Raw genomic sequence first — 23,784 nt, forward strand, 5'->3', positions numbered from 1 at the left:
ACATGGACCTGCATAATGCTTAACAACCATTGGCAAATATTGGTGAAAACAACATTTTCAAATTTCAAGTCTTTTCCTTCCTATTTTCTTGCCCACAACTTGGTCCCCTCACAGCAAAATTTATTGATGAATTTCTATACTACCATAGGAATAATATTACAACCCGAGACACGATTCAAGAAAGCTTAAATCTATGTAATTTCGACCTTTAATAAAGAGTGTCACCCACATGGGATAACAGGCTAATTGCCTGTGATTAGTTATTTTGTCATAAAGGACCCTGGGCAATCATAGTTGTAGGACCAGCAATATGGCTACCAACTGGCATAATTGCAGCAGTGACGAAGTTAAAATATTTTTGGAGGTCGAAATTAAATTGTATATTTTATTATAATAAAAATATAATAATAATTTATATCTTTATAATTTTTAAAAAGTTTGGGTCAGTTTAGGAATGCTTTTCAAAAGTGTTACAAGTTGTTTTTTAAGAGAAAAAGTATTTTTTTTAGAAACTGGAAGTTTTAGTTTCTTCCCAAAAGTGATTTCGAGAAGTATTCCTAAATTAGGTCTAAATCAAATTTTTATCACCTTTCAGAGATTAAAATACAATTTTACCATTACTAATTTAAAAGTTTATAAATTATAAAGAGATTAAATTGAAAATTTACCATTTTAGGGGTTGGAGCCCTGCCAACCCCTGCTCCGCTACTAAATGGCCGACTAATGAACAATGTCCAAACAACTAAAGACTCATTATAACTCTAATCTGCTTTATAACCGAAGAGAGAGAGAAAGTAGGGATTTTGACTCTTCTAAAATAAAAAATATTATAAAATTTAAATAAATAAATAATAAAATTATAATTGATTTAATTTAATCATTTTAAAAAATATAAAAAATAAAAAATTATATTTTATATTATAAATATATATATAACTCAATGTCTACCAAAAAAAAATAACTTTTCTTCTCCAAATTCACGGTCTCCTATAAAAAAAACTTTAACCCAAATAATTATTGATAAAATGCTGAAATTAAATTAGAGTTGAAATTTTCGTGCAGAATGACAGGTGAATATTACTAACAACATACCAAGTACCAACCTACCATCCCAGCCGACCAAACTTTATTCTTTTGAAAATAAATAATAAAAAGAAACCCTAAATGATTAGCATATATAAAATTTAATAATATTGTAGAACAAATAATTGTATGTATTTTTTTACCTTTGCTTTTGGAAAGAGTCGACGCCATTGAAATATATCTCCAACCCTAAAACCTTCTTCACAGACCATTCTTTAGAGCAAAGCATTTACCAGCTTGTGCTTGAAAAAACTTCATGGAGTACATCGAAAACACACACAAATATATAGGACTACGAAAGACTTGTTCTTCACAGTTCTTTTAAGTGGAACCTTCTTCCCACCTTCATAATTTGACTCTTGGTTGAATTGAAAGGTTAATTAGTTTTGGTGTTTTCCATGTTCAATGCGACGCTTGTGAAGTACATAAAATTTAGGGTAAATTATAAAAATAGTCATATGATCCGCAATCGTATTTTGATATTTCGTCACCTTCTCCTTCCTACCCTTTTACAGTTTAGTGTTTTTTTTTCATGTCATGAATATGCAAATCAAAATCCAAACAACTTTATTCTCTAATCTCTGATATTGACCACTAGATTGACTTACATTTATGGTATGTTCTTCTACTCATCGATGAGTATTGATCTACTATACTGATCATCAAATTGTCACTTGGAAATCACTAACCAAATTTTAAAAAAAGAAAAAATCTTAACAATCCAGTGACTTAAATGAAAACTTTCAAAATAATTCAATAATCATTTTGTAATTTTTTGAAGTAAAGTGATTAAAACGTAAACTTACTAATAGTTTAGTGATTTTAAGTATAATTTACCCATAATAAAAACAATAATAAAAATAGAGAATTATTATTATCCTGTCCAGGTGGTTCCCAACTGATTTCTTATATGAAGCTTCCTCGAAGTTTCATTTTATGTAACTCCCAATATTTTTATAATACTAAATAAACAAACATATATACATATAATCTTATTTCTCGAACTCATCCCTATATATTTTTCATTCGGTTATTTTTGTCGCCATCTTCACTATTCTTCTTCTTTTTCTTTCATTCGGTTGTTTTTTGTCACCATCTTCACTACTCTTCTTCTTCTTCTTCTTCTTCTTCTTTTTAACGTAAAAAGAAATGGCTTCTTCGAGAGAACCATGGTTACTGGAAAATGGAAACTTGAAGGGTTTAAGTAAGGAAATTCGCCATGGGAGGACTGCACATAACATGTCATCTTCTTCGTTACGTAAAAAGTCGCATTTGACCCTGGTTTCTAAGGTTCCATGTAGGAAACTTAGACAGTTCTTGGCTAATCTACAGGAGGTCATTTTAGGGACTAAACTCTCTGTTCTTTTCCCTGCTATTCCTTTGGCCATTGTTGCTGATTGCTATGGTTTCGCAAGGGTGAGCTTTTTCTTCCTTTTCTTTTTCTTTCTTTTTTATAGTTTTAGTACCTTTGTATTGTTGAAGTTTGAGATTTAATCCCTCTACTTTGTTGTTAAAACAGCCCTGGGTTTTTGCATTGAGTTTACTTGGACTCACTCCACTGGCTGAACGAGTTAGCTTTCTCACTGAGTAAGGCAGATTTTATTTATTTATGCTGATAATTCTTATTTCTTTTTCTTTTTTAAATTTTTACATATTTTTACTTGAAGTTGACAAATATACATTCTCTTTATGTGACTTGCAGGCAAATTGCTTATTACACTGGTCCAACAGGTAAATTATTTTATTTCAAGTTGATTATTTTATTTTTAGTTCGAATTTAAATTATTTTAAACTTCAATTATTTTTATACTTTAATCTTCCTAAAAATAAAAAAAATATTTAATTAATTCAAAAATATGAAATTATAAATTAATACCTAATAAATTTATTTCGTAATCTAAATATTATAATTAAATTCCCGCATATGCTAAAAAGATTTTTGGATTTGTCCCTGGTGCAGTGGGAGGGCTGTTGAATGCAACCTGTGGCAATGCTACTGAGCTGATCATAGCAATATTTGCATTAAGCCAACGTAAAATAGACGTGGTTAAGTATTCCCTATTGGGTTCAGTCCTTTCAAACCTGCTTTTGGTTCTTGGGACTTCTCTCTTTTGTGGCGGCATTGCCAACCTCAGGCTGGAACAGAAATTTGATAGAGTAAGCAACCGCTTGTCAAATTCCATATTGGTAAAATTTTAGTTTTAGTCCCTTTTGTTAACACAGTGTTGAATTTGCCAGAGACAAGCCGATGTGAACTCTCTCCTTCTATTGCTTGCATTATTGTGCCATTCGCTGCCGATGTTGTTTCGAATGAGTGGGGCATCCGACGCCGTCACGGTCGACCCGATACTGCAGTTGTCGAGAGCCAGCAGCATTGTGATGTTGATTGCCTATCTTTCCTACTTGGTTTTCCAACTATTCACACACCGGCAATTGTTCGAAGCTCAAGAGGTAAATTCAATAGCATCTTAAACCCAGTTTCTGCAATTTGTTGGTGATGGGTAAATGTATCAAGGATTCATTGTATTAGGAGTTAGATTGCGTTTTGCCTTATTTACCAAAAAATAGGTAAATTAATACTTATACATTAATTCAAAGAGTAAATTGGTCTTTTTTGTTAAAAACCGGACAGTGATCGGTGGCGTGCCATGCGTACATCATATTAACGTGCAAGTATCGATTTTTAACAATAGAAATAGATTAAAATTTTAACAAAATGACCAATTTAGTTTTTAATTTAACATACAGAGATTAATTTATTTTTTTTAGTAAAGAGAGCAAAATATAATCTGACTGACTTTAATATAAGGACCTCCATATTATTTTTACCGTTGGTGGTGAGATATATTCCAAAGACGAAGCCAACGGGGGAGGGAGTGTCTTGTCCCCATGGTTAAATGGGAAAATTTTATCACTAGTCCCTATCAAGTATTGATCATTCATTTGTAAGTCATTCAATCATTTAAATAAATGAAAATTTTATAAATTTGATTTTTGGCCCTCTTAAAATCAATTATATAATCTAAGTCTTTTTAGAATAAAATTTTTAGCTTCAACCCCGTAAAATTTTAGAATTTTATCTTGATCTCCTAAACAAAAATTTTGGCTTTGTTCCTGTATAAGCTGATGCAAGCCTACTGTATCAGGAATCGGACAATGACGAAAATGGAGGAGGAGAAGAAGAACCAGTAATTGGATTTTGGAGTGGATTTATTTGGCTTGTTGGAATGACTGCCGTCATCTCTTTGCTCTCTGAATATGTTGTGCAAACAATTGAGGTAAATCATTTTACATCATTTTTAGTGTTCAATGTTAATTAGATAAGAGTATGGCTAGGATAGTAAAACTCGAGTCGTTAAAAGTAGATAGGGTAAATGTCTAAAAGAATAATACACTTCAATGCAGTTGAACCCACATCTTCCTACATAATAACAATATCTATACCAATTGAACTAAGACTTAATAGATCACTCAAGTAATTTTTAATATATATATATAACACTATTATTTAAGAAAACTTTACTCAGCATTAATTTTCATACCTTCCTATTGGTTATGGACCCTTTAGAGTATAAAATATTAATTGCTTCATATATTGAGGGCCACAAATGATACCAACTTGTTAACCGTATGCATGAAATAGCGGTCCAATTAGTTTGGTTATATTTAATGAAATTTTGATTATTTTAATGCAAAATTAACTGAACTATATGATAAAATTAAATTCAGGATGCTTCAGATTCTTGGGGAATATCTGTTAGCTTCATCAGCATTATTTTGCTACCTATTGTTGGAAATGCAGCTGAACATGCAGGAGCTATCATTTTTGCTTTCAAAAACAAGCTGGTCAGCATGATTAAATACCCTCTCTTTTTTTCTTTTATCAATTACAATATGTTGACAAAATTTTATGGCACTGAAAATTAATTGCAGGATATTTCTTTAGGTGTGGCATTAGGATCTGCAACTCAGATTTCCATGTTTGTGGTAAGCCATTATATAGTATTTTAGAATGGTGAATGTAATTGATAGGACTATTAAATGCATTAATTTAATCTTTATATTATTAAAAAAACAGATTAACATTTACTGTTATTTTTTATACAATGAATATTAACTACGCCATGTTAGACTTGTTTAATTTTTTTTAATAGTATAAGAACTACATTGATCCGTGTTAATGTGGTTTCAGGTCCCACTTTGTGTTATTACGGCTTGGATTATGGGTATTAAGATGGATCTTAATTTCAATCTCCTCGAAACCGGCTCTCTTGCCCTATCAATCATCGTCGTGGCCTTCGCGTTACAAGTAATTAACACTTACTCATACATATGGATCAAATTCTAGTTTTGATATCTATATTATATTTAAATTTGAATTTTAGTCTTTATACTTTAATTAGTTAATTCTAATACTTACACAATTGGCTATTTTGGTTAAAATATTGACTAGAAATACCCATTTCGATTTTTCATGCCGAAATGGATTTATTTTGTGTTAGAAAATATAATCGCTATAAAATTAGTGAACTAAATTATGATATAGTGAAATATAATGACTAAATTTCAAATTTAAGCATAAAAGAAGCCATATATACCGTGCATAGATTCAATTCTTGTTAAATTATGGATTAAATTGAGCTTAAAAATCTTGCATTATTGAACTTTTTGTAGGACGGCACTTCTCACTACATGAAAGGACTGGTTCTTCTATTGCTCTACATAGTTATTGGAGCTTGCTTTTTTGTATCCAAAACACCACTAAGTAAGGATTAAAGTATTAATTAATTCCCATTTCTTCTAATTACTATATATAATATTATATTTTATATATTTTCCCACTTTTCATCTCAGACCAATTAAGCACCATAAACTCAGGAACTAAAGCAGCCATCGATACAATCTTCAGAGCTTGAAAAGTAAGTGTTTCTTTTAAAACAGCTTACATACATATATACATATATATATGTTGACTCGATAATATTATGAAATGGTACGTATAATATTAACTGAGAGTATAAATTACTGATGAATAATGCAGGGTTTGGACGTGTTGGGGACAAAGATTTCCATGCATTTTGTTATTCTTTTGCTATGTTGTGCGTGGCACTGTCGGAAAGCTGACAAATGAAGGTTGATATATACCATTGAAGCTTGACGAAGACAGGCTATATATGAGTACACAATGTACTGTTTTGTCTGTGTATAGATCTATCTCAGTGTTTTGTTTTGTTCTTTAAGGGGGGTTTCAGTTGAGGTTTGGTTCTAAATTATGACCTTAAATAGTAGCAAAATGAGCTATATTGCAATGCAAGTTTGATAAATGAAATTCTTGTTTTTTATTTTTTTAAATTCTTTTTGAGAAATTACCTTCTGATTCTAGTTTTTTTTTTGGAAAAGTAAATATAATTCAAATGTAAATTATAAAAATAATCTCGTCTGAGAAGATTTTCAATCAATCGTAAATCAGTTCTTTTATCTTGTACAGTCTTAATAATTTTATCCTCCCGAGAAATATGCTGAAGATTTTAGCGTCTTAAAAATTCCAATAGTTTATGAATTTTTTTGACCAAAATGGAACTGGGAACTCCGAGTAATACATCCTGAATGGTATTAACTGCTTCAAGACTGTCAGTTTGAATTAAAACTTTCTCAAAATCCTATTTCTATTTTTTTTTTGAAAAGTTACAACTGTTTCGGTATGATTAATTATTATAAAGATTGGACAGCTAATTAATAAAACTAAATTTGTAAGAAAACCCATATATTTTCAAAAATTGATACTCGAATTCAAGATTTTAAAGTTTTTATTATTGACTTTTAGCTTAAATAACTTTTTACAGTTATTACGACAGTTTTAATACAACTAATTATTTGAAATGTGAAATTGAATTAGTAACTTGAAAAAAAATTTACATATTAGTATGAGTACTGTTATCAATGTATGAAGATGTGGTCCGAGTGCTCTGAAACGCATTATCTTTCTATTTATGAGTTGGGAAGGAATTATAAATACTTCTAGGCATCATATTAAAAAGAATAGATATGATCAAAACCTACAATAAGATTATTCAAATATATATATATGATACAACTGTCTTTTAAAATGGAATTAAAATTAAAGGTAATTTTTTTTATTTTGATTTTTAATAAAAGATTAGATTTTTTATTATTTTCATTTTATCTTTCATGTTTTTGTAAATATATATTTTTCTCTTTATTTTTCACTTTTTAAAATATTTTAAAATAATCATAAATTTTAGATAATCTCCCCCTTTGAGTTTTAATTTTCTTTCTTTTAGATAAATTTTAAAAATTAAATCATGTCTCTCAAGTATAAAATATTATTTAAACCCCATTTTTACATGGCAAGAAAGAAAATTTAAACTAACAATTACAATAAATTGGATAAAAATAACATGTACTCTGTATTACGAGTTAAAATATATTTTATTTCATTTATTCAGAAAATGAGTAAACTAGTTATTGTATTTTAGATCAAATAGCAAATTGATTTTGTTAAAACTTTCATCTATTTCTACTGTTATAAAAATTAGCCTTTATACATCAGTATAAAGTATACGAGGCAATCCACATATTATTGTTTAGTTATTCCATTAGTTATGTCAGTTTTTAACACTATAAATGGATGAGTTTGAGTTTAAAATCGTTATCATTTTTATCACCATCATGATTCACCAATAAGAGCTTGAGTTTAAAATTCTATCCATAGGTCTGCACTCATCTGATTGTAATATATTCAATTTGAGTTAAATGTAAAATTTTCCCTCAAATTATATCAAAATTTTCACTTAGGTATTTGTAAAAAGTAGTATCTAAACTATCAATTTTATTTCATTTTACACTAAATCACGATATCAGCCAATAAGAATATGACATGTGGCAGAAATTTTTATTTGTTGTCATATATTTTGGGATAAAATGAGACAAAATTGATAGTTTAGGTACCAATTTTAATAAAAAAAACTTTAGATACTTAAGTGAGAAAATAGTATAATTTAGGGGCCAATTCCGTCGTTAAGCCATTCAATTTCAAGGGACTTAATTATAAAAGGCAAGTTTTTCAGACTTTTCATTTTTGCGCTCTTCCCCCCCCCCCTCTCTCTCTCTCAGCACTGCAACAAAAAACAACCTCTGCACTGCCTTATCTCTTCTCTACTTTCAAACAATCCTCCTAAAGTTCCCACTCTACCCTTTTGCCATGAGAAAAAACAAACCAATTTTACGCTTCGAAACCATACCAGGCCTTACCCTTTTCGACACAACGAAGCGCGATGACTTTCTTCATCGAAACACCCGCCTCACTTACCATCTCGATAATGGCAGTGGCAGTGCTCGTAAATTCGCTTGTATTTCGATGGCAGACAAGAGAGAACAACGACGAGATTTCGCGCCAACTCTAACTCAGCTCCTCAACCATCCTTTGGCTGCTTTAGCTTACGTACCTAGAGACGTTGCCATTTTCGCAGCCGGCGCCGTCGCTGGTGCCGTCGCTAAAACCGTCACGGCTCCGCTTGACCGCGTCAAGCTTCTTATGCAGGTTATTAGCCTGTAGTTTTCCGGTTTTGATTTAAATTAGAGATTTAAAGATCCTACATAACAGTTTCAGTTAGTTAGTTAGTTAGTTATTGGTTGACGCAAGTGTAAATTAAGAATAAATTATCTTAATTATGGATAATTTAGCTTTTTTGTTTGAAGAATTGATTGTGTTATTGAATTGAGAATTGTATAAATTTTTCATAACTATATGGATCCATTGTTTATTGAATTAATTTTTCATAAATTATGCTTATGGAATTCATCATGTACGATTGTACATGTGTATGGATGGCAATTTTTGATGGAGAATACTAATAGAATAAAATGATTAGATTGAGAATTTTAAATTTAAAAAGTATTTTTTTTTTGCTTTTTAATTACAAAGACTAAATTTCAAACATCATTGAAGTGCAGGGACTTGCAACATTTTTTAACCATTTCAAAATGATTTTTCTTTTGGCAGACACAAGGTGTTAGAGTTGGGCAAGAGAGTGCAAAAAAATCTATTGGTCTTATTGAGGTAAGTTTTTTGGGTTCATTTTTCTAATTCTCAGGTATCTTTGGTTATATTTCTGCATTTTCTATCTTTACTGGAATTGATAATTATATGTTTGTTGAAATTCAGCTGATTAAGGTAGTTTTATTGGATTGTATTTTAAATGTTGGTGACTATTTGGGAGTAAATTGCAGGCGCTTGTATCGATTGGGAAGGATGATGGAATTAAAGGGTACTGGAAGGGCAATCTTCCTCAGGTTCTTTGTAGTTTTTACTTTCACTCTTTATTTTGGGATTAGATTTCAATAATGTAATTGTGATGGTTTACTGAGCTGCTGTTGACATTGATTTAGTACTAAATGGTTCAGGTGATAAGAGTTGTACCTTACAGTGCAGTCCAGCTCTTTGCTTATGAAACTTATAAGGTAATAAAAGAATATGCATAATGTAATCTTAGAATTGTATTGATGCTTATTGCGTGTCCCTTGATGGAGTTAGTCGTTTGATTTCTAGTTCCTATTGAATTCTAGAAACTTTTCACGGGAAAAGATGGCGAGCTATCTGTTCTCGAAAGACTTGCTGCCGGAGCTTGTGCTGGCATGACATCTACATTTGTAAGTGATTCAATAATCAAGTCTTCTTATATTATTGTTTAGTGCAAGTTTTCCTATTATGCTTCTTGCTTTTGGCTATTGACTATAAATGAGAAAAGCAGAAAGGGTCTTGTGTTTCAGGGAGAAAATTTATCTGCAATTCAAATATATCCATGACCGGTATTGAAAATCATCCATATTTATAGAAAGTCAAAGATATGGGTATCAAAATATCAGAAAGATATGGGTATCAAAATTTGGGATTTAAGGCACCAAAAGTGGGATTGAGATTTGACATAAGATAATTGCAATTTTGATCCTTGAACCTCAACTATAAATAGGCCTAACCATTTCTCTTCTTCATCATCCTAAATTTGCCATTCTCTACTTAATGCATTGTTTTCTCTCTCTCTTTGTAAATTCTCACTTGTATTTTGGAGTGAAATATATTTGGTAGTGCCTGAGGACGTAGGCAAAATTTGCTGAACCTCGTTAAATTCTTGTGTTCTTTATTGTATTATTCTGCATGAATTGTGAGTGTGATTGTAGTGATTTATTGTGCTATTAAATTACGATTGAGAGATATTCTGGCTAGGAAAGACCTGGTACTTAAGCGATCCTTGTGATCCACCTCTCTTTCCTGGGAATTGAACTTAGTTTGATTTTTTAGTGCAATAATTTTACTCTTTTACACGCTTCCGCACAACAACCGGTTAATTTTGGTTTTTGGAATTTTCTTTTAATCATTTTTGTCCATGAATCCTTTTTTTTCTCATTGATTGCTCAGTGTGTTTCACAAATTTCAGTCTTTCACAGTTGTACTTCTTTGTTCTTACGTATAGATTACATATCCATTAGATGTCCTGAGACTACGTTTGGCTGTCGAACCTGGGTATCGGAAAATGTCTGAGGTATATACTTAACTCTCTCATTGTTACCACATGAAGATGACAACTTTTTGGAAGATAAACCGTTATTTGTTTCTTCCAGGTTGCATTGACCATGTTGCGAGAGGAAGGTTTTGGATCCTTTTATTATGGTCTTGTACCTTCTCTAATTGGCATAGCTCCATATATAGCTGTGAACTTTTGCATATTTGACCTGTGAGTCCCAATGACACTTAGTAATACATCATATGAGAACCCGAACATAAATTTGTCTTAAAATGCTTGTTTTTATAACAGTGTAAAGAAAGCTTTGCCTGAAAAATATCGCCAAAAGACTCAAGCATCTCTACTGACAGCTGTAGTGTCAGCTGCTGCAGCTACCTTAACCTGCTATCCTTTAGACACAGTGAGAAGACAAATGCAAATGAGAGGTACACCATACAAATCAGTCATGGATGCCATTCCAGGTAAGTCGATGATAGTACTTTTATTGCCATGACTGATAACAAAGTCGATACAAAATGTACAAAAACTCAGCTGCATTTGGCATTTATGACCAGAGTATTGCGTGCTTTTTCTTCTTGAGTGCCATATAGAGCTACATTGACTTAGAAAATTAGAAATTAACTATTGTTGTTAATGTTCCAACCATCAGTATTTATTGTAGTCCATAATACTATCAAATTAAAGTTTCCTTTACTCATTTGTTAGGGAGGGAAAATGGGTAAAAACTTGCAGGCTTGTTGGTTTCACACTTCCACTAACCATACCATATTCTTGCTTGTGTAGGTATTATCGAACGCGATGGAGTGGGTGGCTTGTATAGGGGTTTTGTTCCGAATGCATTGAAAAACCTTCCAAATAGCAGGTTCACTTCCATTCCTTTCCCTTATTTTTGGAATAAGACGATGTTTGCACCATACTCACATTGTTCAGTTTAGAGCAGAATTTCTTGAGACCTTAGTCATTTTATTCAGTCAATTTCCAATGCTGATAATGCCTTGAAAACTTGCACGATTTTGCTTGTGGATTGTGGACTTGGTTTATCTAAGACCTATGTAGGAAATAGAACCCAACTAGCTAACATATAAGTGATTTCGATAGTCAATGTCATTATCATTGCAGATATATTGCTGCATTTGGAAACAATTTGGGTCTAATTATGGTTTTAGTCCCTCTACTATGCTGAAACTGAGAATTTAGTCCCTTTAGTTTGGCATGAGTTGATCCCATTACTTTTATATTATTAGTAGGTCCAAAGTGATAACACCGTTAGTTATTATCTTTAAAGGAATGACATGGACTTGTTTTGCTATTGTTCGAGTATACAGTCAATGTTACATGAAAATCCAGTCAATTATGTTAAATTAATAATAAATTTACATGTCAACCAATTGCTTTAGATTGTTTTTAAAAATATTGCCTCATTACTTTAACGATAACAACTAACGGCTTTTATCAGTTTGAACCTACTAATAGTATTATAAAAGTAGAGGGACCAGATCAATCCCATGTTTTAGCACAGTAAAGGGACTAAAACCACAATTAAACCAACAAATGGTCATGAAGTTCAAGTTGAATTGACCTGAGACATATTTTGTTAATTAATTGTTACTCTGGTTAAACTGCAGCATTAGGCTTACCACCTTTGACATTGTCAAACGTCTAATTGCGGCTAGTGAGAAACAATTTGAGAAAATGGTGGATGAAAATCGCCAGAAAGCAAAGCAGGAAACAGATGTTGAGCAATCATGCTGATAGTAAGCAAACTCATCTCATTTTTACTCTTCTTTTTGCTATCCAATTTTTGTGCAACAGCTTACCTATTATTTCTGAGAAATTACGTTTCACTTAGATCATCTATATGCTAGGGAGAATTGAAAATTTAAGTTTCACCGTACTGATACGGAAATTTGTATTTGTATTAGCAGATAACTCTGTATGATTTGCACTAGAAAAATTTTGGCCCATCAGATGATTCATATTTTATGTATTTTTACTAAATTTTAACAAATTTAGAACTCCAAAATTAGTTTTAAAATTCGACTCAAAGCTAATCACGTGCTTTAAAAGTCGGAATTCCAAGTTTGTCTCGAAGGATCTTTCTCGAACGATACATGTTTCAACGCATCGATTGTAACTTCGATTGAGGCAATTCAAAATATGTTTTGGAAGAGATTCAAGCTGAAAAAGACCACTTTCCCGAACTCCAAACCAGATCGAACACAAAATCATATCGAAATATCAAATTGTGATAATTTTTTAGAGTATCGCGTAATCATTTTGTCTGCACTATTGTTGTAAATAGAGATAACAGCAAGTGAAATATCTACAAATTTATTAACATAAAAATATGCAAATCTATTTTAAAATTTGAATTAACTAAATTGTTTATAGATATCCGAATCTTATAAATATTGGGAAAAAAGTTCATTTTGAGCAATATAACTATAACCAAGGATAAACAAATTATGTTAGTATTTAACTAAAACATGTAGCTTAATGTTAGAAATATAAACTGGATCAAAGCAATAAAGATAGTAAAGCATCACTATACTATAGATATTTGAGAGAGGTAATATATTTCACCTATATGCATGACCAAACAAAACCTAACATCTTTCTGCACTGTTAAAAACTATTTTATATCCAAATCCTCCTTTCACTTTCAATCCTCCTCTTCTTCTTCATCGTCTTCTTCTTCCTCATCATCGTCCTCGTGTTTCAGATGTTGTCCTTTCTGAAGGAGTAAAGCATCATAAATATAGAACGGAAAAACAACATAACCAAATTTACACCTGATCATGGGTCGACTAAAGTCCTAATGATTAAAATGAAATTACCTCTTCACTAGCCTCATCCTCTTCATCCTCCTCGCCCTGGTGATCATCTCCGGTGCCATTAGCAGAACTTTCCTACAAATTATGATTGTCAAAATAAAAGGGGGGGGTTAAAGTAGCTAAGTCAAGCAAATTATTACTCGAAATAAAAGAAATAACCTTGAACTTCGTTTACCTGTTTTTTGTTGTAGGCTTTCATTTGTTTTTCATACTCAACCTTCCTTTCTCCAGATTTGACCTCATAAGGGGCTTTTTCCTTCATAAATGCAAGCATTAAAATCATAATGATAATGCATATGCATAAATTCAGAACAATAAGCCACACAGGATTTCTGTCATTGAAAAGTCAATGCCGACCGAAAACAAGAACACATTGCTATCCATATAAAAAGATTTCCAGCACTTACTTCCTCGGACATGGATTTCCACATCTCTCCAGCAGCTTTACCAACCTTCAAGCAAAGAAGTTCAAAGAAACAACCCCCAAAGTCATTTACAAAACATGCATCCAATATCATGCTCAAAGGGTACTAATTCACTTACAGCTGATACAGCCTTCACATTAGGATTTTCCTTCTTGAAAGTACCCCTAAATTCCTCACTGGCATTTCAACCAAAAAAAAAAAAACAATAAAAATCACAACTCTCAAAAGTCATTCATATTTATACCTCAAAGTTCAAGATACATACAGAAACACAAAGAACGCACTAGGAGGCCTCTTTGGTTTGTTTGGATCTTTCTTAGCCCTTTTTTCCTTCTTGGCTCTTCGTATGGTACTTTTATCCACGGCTGCCTTTCGTTTCCCAATCTTTCTAAAAGAAAAATACCCACAATCAATCACTTGAGTACCATTGTACCCAATGCATGGACTCTTTCATATTTAAACATTCATCAACTATAAGTAAAATTCAATGATTTAGCATTCACCGCCCAACACATTAGCTTGGACTAAGAGTGTGTAAAAGTTGGTTCAAACCGATGTAACCAACGGCTTTCGGTCAAATCTGTTATGATAGTTAAGGCTATTTTGTAAGCTGTTAACATAAATTATGTCAATTGATCATCGATTATAATATATATAATTATAGTATATAAAATTTCAACCAAAATTCAAATACAACCTAATTTGGTTTAATCGACTTAACGGACGGTTTGATTAGGTTAGTTCAGACCTAAATCCATCTATTAGTCAGTTATATAATGATATTATTGGTTAAGTCAAATTTTTTTTAATTAAACCAACTTAACCAAACCGATTGGTCTCCCCTGAACTCGACAAGCACAGCAAAAAGCAAATTCTCACAAAAAAGAAGAAGGAAAAAACTAGTCTATTTTTAAGCAAACAAAAGAACAGAACCAAGTCAATTAACCTATCATCAGCAGGCTTCAAGGCTTCGCCCGTGTTCTTCTTGGCAGCCTTGCTTCTAGCTCCCGTCATTTCTTCAGTAAACCAAAGAAATAAAAAACATATATATCAATAATCATTTACAAAAACACGCTAGGAAAATTAAAATTTCGATTAAGGAAAATAGCAAAGTGAAATCAAGAAAATAATTGAAATGTTTCGTAATGACTAGCTACTAGTCAAGCAAATTCAACTTGAATTCAATCACAGCTCAAAAATTACATGAAAATAACAACTTAATTATTATTTTTTAAAACAAAAAAAGTTTGCTTAAATAATCCAATTAAATTATTATCTCCTGATTAAAAAACAAATCATTCCTCTATGAAACAGGGAAACGAAGCAAAAAGAGAGTTACGATCTTCCTAAATTTCACTTTCAATGAAGTTGAACTAAATTTAGTTACTTTATTCACCATTCTACATATCTTTTAAGCAGAAACAAAACAAAAAATTCATATATCTATCTAAAAACTTACTGTATAAGCGAGCAAACAGAGGTTACAGAGCAAATAACATCTGATTAAGATATACAATTAAACAAACAAAAAAAGCAAATAAGAACAAATAAGGAATCGGATCCAGAAAAAGGAAACAACACTACCTTATAAAAGAAAATCAACCAATTGGCGATGCTTTTGAGAGAAAAAAACAAAGCGAACAAAAAACACAGAATGCAGAGTTCTTAAAAAGAATAGTATCGAAGACCAGAGAAAGAAAAAAAAAACTGAAAAACAAGAAAGTAGGGGCAGATGGCGGTGAAAATCTTGATGTAGCCGGTTTACTTGTTTTAGGGCTTAAGTACGGGCCTATTTGTGGATCGGTGGTGAGATCAGCTCGATTGACCCGATTAATTTAAGTCTTTTTTGGATTAGATTTGTATATGGATCCAGCTCGATAGGCTTGGCCCAAATTAGATTGGATTTAGATAATATTTTTTATGTTTTGATTCACTTTGGATATAATTTAAATAAAAAATATTTTAAAATTAAATATATAAATATCAATATAAAATATATTTTTAATATTTTATTAATTTTTACCAATAAAACAATTTTTTTAAACGGGTCAAGCCAACTTAAAAGGCTTAATTTTTTTTTTGAAATCAGGCTATAGCCCGACCTGGCTCAGCCACGAATAACTCTAGTTTGGACTAGATCTGTTCATAGGTCGGGTTATCCGCCTAAGCTTGAAGGCTCTTTCAAAATTTGAGAGGGTTTAGACAAAAATATTAAGCTCAAAAAATGAACTTCGACAAAAAAATTACGCCGGTTTAAAATATGAGTTAGGCTCAGACTTAAATATTCAAGACCTAATCCCGACCCAACCTGTTTTAAATTTATAATACTTTATATTATGTTATTTTTATATATTATGTAATTTAGAATATATTAAAAAAATTAATTCCATCGTTAATATTATTTATATTTCTTTTTACAAGAATTGTAATTTAATAAAAAAAATGTACATGACATTTGACTTTTTCTTGAAGATATTCAAAGGGATGAAGAGATTCCTCATCCAATCAGCATCAACCGCGTGAAAAGAAAAAATCAAGAAAAAACATAAAAAGGTTTAATTTCGCTTCAATCACCTTACTCTTCAAACTTTTGAAATTTAATCCTTTTACTTTTGATTTCAAGAATTTAATCTACTTATTTGATTAAAAATTAAAGTCCAAAAAATAATACTATTAATGGGATTCAATTAGATTTGAATATGTAGCATTTAATAACTTAAATTTGTTGATGCGGATAATTTAATGGATAATAATTATATTTATTTTTAATTTTTTAAAATTTATTAATGATGTGTCTTAATATAATTGAATGATAATTTATAAATTTATACTCTATCGATGCAAAAATACTAACACTAATTTAATGAAATTAAATTAATATAGTATTTTCAATTAGATTTTAAATTTTAAATAAATAAAAATATTAAATTTGAGGAATTAAATGTATAAGGACTAAGTTTTAAAAGTCTGAAATGTATAGGGACGTAGAACTACAAACTTATTGGTGACAACAAGCAGTCAAATTTCAAGGGACCCCTACAGCCAACAGATAAGGCAAAGATAAGGCCTATACTTTCTCAACCGTCAGCTAGATACGCTTTCTTCATCCAACGGTCATAATATCACTTCATGGATAAAATCTCAATAACTCCATATTCCACTTTCATTATTAATAACATCACTTGTTAAAAGAATTAAAAAAACAAAAAAAACATCACCACCACCACCATAGTCCAACATTTTCATAACAATGGCTGCCATCACAAACGCCGCTGCTACATCCTCCTTCATGGGGACACTCTTCCCCGACGTCTACACAAGTTCAGGGAGATTCGTCGCCAGGTTTGGCTTTGGCGGCAAAAAAGCAGCTCCCAAGAAAGTCTCGAAACGAACCCCAGACCGCCCTCTATGGTACCCAGGAGCAGTGGCGCCTGATTGGCTCGATGGAAGTTTGGTGGGTGATTACGGGTTCGACCCGTTCGGGTTAGGGAAACCGGCGGAGTACTTGCAATATGATTTGGATTCTTTGGACCAGAACCTGGCTAAGAATTCGGCTGGTGAGATAATTGGAACTAGGACCGAGGTTGCCGACGTGAAGGCGACGCCGTTTCAGCCTTACAGCGAGGTTTTTGGTCTACAGAGGTTTAGGGAGTGTGAGTTGATCCATGGACGGTGGGCCATGTTGGCTACGCTTGGTGCACTTACCGTTGAATGGCTCACTGGTGTTACATGGCAAGATGCTGGCAAGGTTAGTCTTTCAGTTTAATTAAAAAAAAATTAAATATGATTTATTTGATTAATTTCATATTTAATCAACTAATCCATGGACCTACATCTTAATGATTTAATTATAATTTAACTCTTAATTTATAGATTTTATGTTCTGATCATGTTTGTAATTTTTAACACATTATCTTTATCCTCCAACACATAAATAAGAAAATAATACGCTTCATCGCACTTCTACATTGACAACAATATTCATGTTAATCAAATTAAGACTCAATCGATTAAAAATATTTATTATTATAAAAACTTTAAAGTATCAAATTATGTTTAATTTTCAATTTCAGCATAATAGAGAGAGACAAAAACTATAATTAAACCGTCATTTGATTTTTTCAGGTGGAGTTAGTTGAGGGTTCATCGTATCTCGGCCAACCCCTTCCCTTCTCGATGACAACATTGATTTGGATAGAAGTATTGGTGATCGGATTCATCGAGTTCCAAAGGAACGCCGAGCTTGACCCGGAGAAGAGGCTGTACCCCGGAGGAAAGTACTTTGATCCTCTCGGCCTAGCCGCCGACCCGGAGAAGAAAGCAACCCTACAATTGGCTGAGATCAAGCATGCTCGCCTTGCCATGGTTGCTTTCTTGGGGTTTGCTGTCCAAGCTGCTGCAACAGGCAAAGGCCCTCTCAACAATTGGGCTACTCACTTGAGTGACCCCCTTCATACTACCATTATTGACACTTTCACCTCTTAAAAAAAGCCATATTCCTTTGCTTTTATGTAGATTTTGCTCAATGTACTATTATGTTAACATTGTTAAGAAAAACTTGCGTATGTTAATAGGTATCTGATCGGTTTAGATGTGGTTGGTATGATAATTTATTTTTATTATTTACATATTATAAAATGTTAACAATATTTTATATTGAAATTTAATTTAATTTAAAAAATTGTTATTATTTAATTTGGACTCAAGCTACAAACCAATTCAAAAAAATATTTTGTGTACAAGTTCATTCCATGGATAGTTTGATATGTTAATTAAAACTACAACAAATCGGTCCAAATTTCCAAATAATTAGTGAAGTATGAATAGTTTAATCAAGGTTTTTAACTTTTATATAAGATCAAATTGCTTTAACTTATGAGCAAATTAATTTCTCAATTATAAATTGTTGGACAAAACACGTTAGCGAACAAAATATATAAATATAAATAGAATAATTTATATTTAAATTGTCAAATATGTAAACCCAATAAAAACTGTAAGAAAAGTTGAAATCGAAAAGAAGAGAAAAGATTTACTAAATGTTGAGGCCTGTTTAATATAGTTTCCTTAAGACGGATTCGGCCGCTCCTATGGTACTTGGAGAAACGTTGGTCGAATGTCTCCTAGGATACAACAACACAATGATCAAAGCAATTTCACCTCTGTAGCGATCAATAAACAAACGTTGCCTTTTTCTATCACCGGAACGTTGAAAAATATGGAGAGGAAAAGAAGAGTTTTGAGAGCAAAAGAAATTCGGTGTGAGAGAGTATGGGTGTAGGAAAAATTCTACAGAATTCATAGCATTTTATAGGCATTTAGTATGGTGAGATATTAACCCCTTAGGCTTAAGTTAAGAAGGAAAGGAAGAAGAGGGATTAAATCAATCTTAATTAAATTGTGGATTGGTGTTAAATAATTCCGATTGCTATTGCTATTTGTTATTTAACTTATTTAACCGCTACAAGATCCACAATTTCATGAGCTTGGGCTTCTATTGCTGACATAAAAACACCTTTTTCCATGTTTCCGGATACAACCCATAGGGGCTTGCCCATTCTTTGTACATAAACCCTTGTGAGGCTTTTGCGAAGTTTCAATAGTTCTTCTGCTTCCAGGATAAATTCTCTTATTTGTGTCTCGTAAAAAGAACTAACAGGTTAATGGATCATTACCTTGATGATATAACATAATGAAAGGTTTTTCTAACTCACATAATGAGTACAAAATCTGGCTATTAATCAAATAAATAAGATAGATGCTCGCAAGCCCAACCGATCCGAACATTTCGCATCACCCATGTCATGTTGGTGTGCCCTAACCCCAACGGGTTTAAACCTACAATCCTGCACGCGAGGCAAGATTTCAAGTTTAATTATTCAATCACTTTTTAAGAAGGTTCTCATATATAAACATATCTCACACTTAGTATTTAACTAATGTAGGATCTAAGCTTTTCTTTTCCTCAACAAATATTTCCAAGTAGCTACTTTGATCATCAATTTCTCATTCATCACTCAACCATTTTGAGCATATGATATACCGTTGTAAAGGTCTCATGGAGTAGAATATAAAACCATAATTTTATGATTCAACTCTACACCTTTACCTATTGAGAATATGCCTCAAAGTTCCCATAAAATGCAATTTTTCCAACATAAATGTAAATAATTTGAAAAATGATTATTTATCATGTTGTGAATGGATCATTTTGTAACTTTTCGAAATTGAGTGATCAAAATGTAAATTTACTAATAGTTTAGTAACTTCAAGTGCAGTTTACCCAAAAAGTTTTAAATAAAATGAAACCAATTTAGCCCAACGCAACTCCTTGTGGAGCCTGTACTATTACTGACAAAGGCCATTTTATCCTTTTTAGCAATTTTCAACGTGAAAACTGCTGCAAACTACATGCTTGCTGACAGCCGCAAGGAAAATAATAACCAAAGTAAGCTAAAACCCAGGGACTGGTGCTTGCCTTTACTATTACCTGACTGTTTCTCTTGCTCTCCGGGTAATTCAATTCATCCTTTTGATGTTTCTCATTGTCCTTACCTTCCAGCAAGTGCTTTTATGGTTACCTTTATATTCAGCTTCCACTGCACATCATTTGTTCGATGTTTTTCCTGATCGAACTATTGACATTTCTGAAACTTGTTAATCCATGATATATGGTCTGATCATGCGTATTTCGTTGTTTAATTGTTTGTCCATGTCGTCGTTTTCAAAATCTAGGTAGTTTCTGGGATACCCATTTGTCGATTTTGTAACATGTAATTCACTGTCAGTTTGGGCGGAAGTTATTTACATTAACCGAGATTACCTTTCAGCTCGTGTAGAATAGATATTGTAGCTCTCAGCATCTATGTTTATAGTTCTCCTTTACTTTTGAAAATAAGATGTTCGATGTTTGGCTTTTGCCTAATCAAACTATTGGGCATTTCTAAAACGTGTTAATCCATGGTATACGGTCTGATCGTGTGTATTTTTGTTGTTTAATTGTTTGTTCGTGCTGTCATTTTCAAGTTTTAAGGAGTTTCTAGGATATCCATATGTCATTTTGCATTCATTGGCAACTTGGATGGAAGTTTTTTTACATTAACCAAGATTAACTTTCGGTCAATCTAGAGAAAATATTGTATTTTGTTCCAATATCTGTTTTTGGTTTTGATGTCAATTGTGAATGCAGATGGTTCCATTTTAGCCCGGGATTCGTCTGTTGTTGGAAACGTGGACATGGGAACCCCTAGTGTTTTATGGAATGTTGCAAAGAAGTGTTTCACGGTTGGGGTTATCTCACTTACAGTTTCAGATCTATTTGCCAGTATTGTCCCAGTCCGGGGTGCCTCAATGTCTCCCACATTTAATCCTAAAACCAATTCCTTGCTTGATTCATTGAGTGGTATTACATTGAGGAGAGTTGAGGGAACTGTTTTGCTTCACTCTTGATTGTAAGTGGCTGATCATTTCTTTGGCTGCAGATGATCGTGTTCTGGTCGAGAAGTTGTGCCTTAGAAAGTACAAATTTTCACACGGTGACGTGATAGTTTTCTGGTAATTTTTTCGTTGATATAGATCGTATAGAATAATATCTTTGCTCTTGATTTCTTATTAAATACTGGCACCTCTTGATGGAGCAACCTTTGGGGTTGGCTTTTCATTTTTGGCTTCGTCATGCCAATGTTGTATATAACCATTAACTACTTCCGAGTTTGGAACGGAGTTATCGAACTATTGTTCATTATGGACCAGCTCTAGTATTTCTTCTTGTAGGCAAGGAGACGCTGAAGAAATTGACAGTATAAACAATCACATTTTCATGAGTCTCTTTGGCATGACCTTGATAACACCTTTGGTTTTTCTGTTAATGAAATGATACTTAATCTGGTTTCGGGCATTTTTGTTGCTCTATAAGTATTTTGCCTAAGTATTGATTCGATGTTTTGATGCATGCGATTCTGTTCCTGAAGTCCAATGCTGCTTTCTTTGTATGCTTTTGCAGCTCTCCGGATAATCACAAGGAGAAACATATAAAGAGAATTGTTGGCTTGCCAGGTGATTGGGTCGGGACTATTTACGACGTGGTGCATATTCCAGAAGGACATTGTTGGGTCGAGGGAGACAACTCAGCTTCCAGCTTAGACTCGAGGTCTTTTGGCCCTGTAAGTTGGTTCCACCATGGTTGCATTCCTTAATATTACTGGCTGAACTCCTTTAACTCGAACAGGCTATCGTTTGCAGGTTCCTTTGGGTTTGGTTAAAGGAAGGGTCACCCATATTTTGTGGCCTCCACATCGAGTAAGCAGCATCGAGAGAAAAACTTCTCGAAACAGAGTTTCGCCCTCCTAATTACATCTGAATTCTGAACCGCTGTTCCCTTCTTTTTCGTTGGATTTACGGTTTCTTTTTACCCTCACTTTAAGCAGTTGTCAAATGCCATGGCAGAGTTCTTCATGGGCAACTAATACATTTGTTTCCATTGATATAATTAACATTTCAGAATGCCCAATTGTTAAATTCAATTAGTTTGTAGCATATTCTCTGTCTGTTTGTAGTTTTCAAGCTAGTTGGATTTCCATCAAGGATGAGTGTCACAAACCTGTGTCATAAGAAGCAAATCGAAATCGTTCTCTTTTGGTACTCACAAGTCTCTAAAGGATTTGTCTCCTTTAGATGTACTTACACGTATTCAAACTCACATTCTCGCATACAAAGAAATATATTTTACGAAACAAATACCAATTGATCTAACGACATGGCCCAATGAGTTGGGCTGGGTCGTGATCATGGGATTACTTTCGTTCTTGTTAATTGAACCGAAACATCTTCAAGTTCTATCATCCCATAGTGAATATCTAAAGATCTAACAGAGAGCAAACATGCTCTATTACTCAAATTGCATTTTAATTTCTGTAGTTAGATTAAAGAGCAAATTGATCATTTCTACATGTTCTTCATGCTAACATACAAAAATCGGTTTTTAATAGTAAAAATGGATGAATTTTTTAATAAAATGATTTATTTGCTATTTAATCTAACTCATAGAAATTAATTTGCACATTTCTTAAATAAAGAAAACAAAATGTAATTTGACACTTAATACAATGATCTCCATAATACTTTTACCGATCATAAAACTATTAGTATTATTTAAAAAAAAAACTCTTTCTTTGTGCCATTGAATCATATGATGCCACTTGATAAAAATTTCATGTATTTTAAAATTTTTTTAACAAATATCAAAGCCCTTCCCGTTGCTCATTCATGGTCCATTTTCAATTATTTAATGACATTTCAACCATTTTTCTATGTTATTAATGCATAATTTTAGTAATTTTTGTACCCTAAACTCTAAACCTTGAACTCAGAACCTTGAACCTCGAATCTCGAACCCAACATCGAACCTCAAATCCCGAACTCGAATCTTAAACCCTAAACTTGCAACCTCAAACTCCGAACCTTGAATTCATGGTTCAAGATTTAGGGTCTGAGGTTTAGAAAAAAAAATATCAAAATTGTGTATTAATGACATGAAAAAGAATTTGCTGAAATATCATTAAATAATTAGAAAAAAACCACGAATAATGTGGTGGAAAGGATCCATAAAATAATTTCTCTCACTACTAATTTATAAATTTATATCATTAATACATCAAATACAAATATTTTTAAATAACATAAATGTATACATTAATAATGCATCAAATGCAATCTCTTTTCAACAATATAGACAACTCAGAAGAAGCTAATTCTAATTGCAAAACTGAAAAAAAGAAGCTTGCATATATATATATAAAAGTTGGAAGTGGAATGACCACCATAAAAATTCTAAAGAAAAATATAGTTCCCAGTTGAGCAGGCAATCCAATGTTGCAACTAAAAATTTTAAGGTTGAAAAGA

The 23,784-nt window shown here is 32.3% G+C and overlaps 5 protein-coding genes across 5 annotated transcripts; 4 read left to right on the top strand and 1 right to left on the bottom strand.

Moving 5' to 3' along the window:
- Positions 1-2,026: 2,026 nt before the first annotated feature.
- On the top strand, positions 2,027-6,425 carry LOC107891549 (vacuolar cation/proton exchanger 3). The gene is made up of 12 exons (XM_016816386.2): positions 2,027-2,499; positions 2,603-2,670; positions 2,786-2,814; positions 3,044-3,240; positions 3,322-3,534; positions 4,230-4,361; positions 4,813-4,929; positions 5,017-5,070; positions 5,276-5,392; positions 5,758-5,848; positions 5,938-6,002; positions 6,125-6,425. Exons 1-11 carry the CDS (start codon positions 2,233-2,235, stop codon positions 5,997-5,999), a joined length of 1,347 nt encoding a protein of 448 aa, XP_016671875.1. The 5' UTR covers positions 2,027-2,232; the 3' UTR covers positions 6,000-6,002; positions 6,125-6,425.
- Positions 6,426-8,169: 1,744 nt separating this feature from the next.
- On the top strand, positions 8,170-12,592 carry LOC107891545 (probable envelope ADP,ATP carrier protein, chloroplastic). The gene is made up of 10 exons (XM_016816380.2): positions 8,170-8,644; positions 9,107-9,163; positions 9,334-9,396; positions 9,508-9,564; positions 9,670-9,753; positions 10,575-10,643; positions 10,723-10,835; positions 10,917-11,086; positions 11,409-11,487; positions 12,251-12,592. The coding sequence occupies exons 1-10, from the start codon at positions 8,306-8,308 to the stop codon at positions 12,375-12,377; spliced, it is 1,158 nt and encodes a 385-aa protein (XP_016671869.1). The 5' UTR covers positions 8,170-8,305; the 3' UTR covers positions 12,378-12,592.
- A 488-nt stretch (positions 12,593-13,080) lies between these two features.
- LOC107891548 (high mobility group B protein 1) lies at positions 13,081-15,684 on the bottom strand. The gene is made up of 8 exons (XM_016816385.2): positions 15,469-15,684; positions 14,831-14,900; positions 14,150-14,272; positions 14,003-14,060; positions 13,867-13,911; positions 13,635-13,715; positions 13,463-13,534; positions 13,081-13,359 (listed from the first exon to the last, which is right to left on the bottom strand). Exons 2-8 carry the CDS (start codon positions 14,896-14,898, stop codon positions 13,288-13,290), a joined length of 519 nt encoding a protein of 172 aa, XP_016671874.1. The 5' UTR covers positions 14,899-14,900; positions 15,469-15,684; the 3' UTR covers positions 13,081-13,287.
- A 1,295-nt stretch (positions 15,685-16,979) lies between these two features.
- Positions 16,980-18,474, top strand: LOC107891546 (chlorophyll a-b binding protein CP29.1, chloroplastic). The gene is made up of 2 exons (XM_016816383.2): positions 16,980-17,632; positions 18,010-18,474. The coding sequence occupies exons 1-2, from the start codon at positions 17,135-17,137 to the stop codon at positions 18,367-18,369; spliced, it is 858 nt and encodes a 285-aa protein (XP_016671872.1). The 5' UTR covers positions 16,980-17,134; the 3' UTR covers positions 18,370-18,474.
- A 1,629-nt stretch (positions 18,475-20,103) lies between these two features.
- On the top strand, positions 20,104-22,419 carry LOC107891547 (mitochondrial inner membrane protease subunit 2). The gene is made up of 5 exons (XM_016816384.2): positions 20,104-20,398; positions 21,074-21,286; positions 21,366-21,438; positions 21,887-22,046; positions 22,126-22,419. Exons 1-5 carry the CDS (start codon positions 20,296-20,298, stop codon positions 22,231-22,233), a joined length of 657 nt encoding a protein of 218 aa, XP_016671873.1. The 5' UTR covers positions 20,104-20,295; the 3' UTR covers positions 22,234-22,419.
- The last annotated feature ends 1,365 nt before the right edge of the window (positions 22,420-23,784 follow it).

This window comes from Gossypium hirsutum, chromosome D01 (genome assembly GCF_007990345.1).
Source record: "Gossypium hirsutum isolate 1008001.06 chromosome D01, Gossypium_hirsutum_v2.1, whole genome shotgun sequence".
Taxonomy (NCBI): domain Eukaryota; kingdom Viridiplantae; phylum Streptophyta; class Magnoliopsida; order Malvales; family Malvaceae; genus Gossypium; species Gossypium hirsutum.

What these genes read in the sequence shown, in the direction of transcription:
- LOC107891549 (XM_016816386.2), top strand. Translation starts at nt 2,233, where the DNA reads ATGGCTTCTTCGAGAGAACCATGGTTACTGGAAAATGGAAACTTGAAG. An exon ending in AATTGTTCGAAGCTCAAGAG is followed by an intron (nt 3,535 to 4,229) that starts GTAAATTCAATA and finishes CTACTGTATCAG; the next exon opens with GAATCGGACAATGACGAAAA. An exon ending in TTGCTTTCAAAAACAAGCTG is followed by an intron (nt 4,930 to 5,016) that starts GTCAGCATGATT and finishes AATTAATTGCAG; the next exon opens with GATATTTCTTTAGGTGTGGC.
- LOC107891545 (XM_016816380.2), top strand. Translation starts at nt 8,306, where the DNA reads ATGAGAAAAAACAAACCAATTTTACGCTTCGAAACCATACCAGGCCTT. An exon ending in GCGTCAAGCTTCTTATGCAG is followed by an intron (nt 8,645 to 9,106) that starts GTTATTAGCCTG and finishes TTCTTTTGGCAG; the next exon opens with ACACAAGGTGTTAGAGTTGG. An exon ending in AACTTTTGCATATTTGACCT is followed by an intron (nt 10,836 to 10,916) that starts GTGAGTCCCAAT and finishes TTTTTATAACAG; the next exon opens with TGTAAAGAAAGCTTTGCCTG.
- LOC107891548 (XM_016816385.2), bottom strand. Translation starts at nt 14,898, where the DNA reads ATGACGGGAGCTAGAAGCAAGGCTGCCAAGAAGAACACGGGCGAAGCC. An exon ending in TTGAAGCCTGCTGATGATAG is followed by an intron (nt 14,273 to 14,830) that starts GTTAATTGACTT and finishes TTTTTCTTTTAG; the next exon opens with AAAGATTGGGAAACGAAAGG. An exon ending in AGGATGAGGCTAGTGAAGAG is followed by an intron (nt 13,360 to 13,462) that starts GTAATTTCATTT and finishes TTACTCCTTCAG; the next exon opens with AAAGGACAACATCTGAAACA.
- LOC107891546 (XM_016816383.2), top strand. Translation starts at nt 17,135, where the DNA reads ATGGCTGCCATCACAAACGCCGCTGCTACATCCTCCTTCATGGGGACA. An exon ending in CATGGCAAGATGCTGGCAAG is followed by an intron (nt 17,633 to 18,009) that starts GTTAGTCTTTCA and finishes TGATTTTTTCAG; the next exon opens with GTGGAGTTAGTTGAGGGTTC.
- LOC107891547 (XM_016816384.2), top strand. Translation starts at nt 20,296, where the DNA reads ATGCTTGCTGACAGCCGCAAGGAAAATAATAACCAAAGTAAGCTAAAA. An exon ending in CTGTTTCTCTTGCTCTCCGG is followed by an intron (nt 20,399 to 21,073) that starts GTAATTCAATTC and finishes TTGTGAATGCAG; the next exon opens with ATGGTTCCATTTTAGCCCGG. An exon ending in ACTCGAGGTCTTTTGGCCCT is followed by an intron (nt 22,047 to 22,125) that starts GTAAGTTGGTTC and finishes TATCGTTTGCAG; the next exon opens with GTTCCTTTGGGTTTGGTTAA.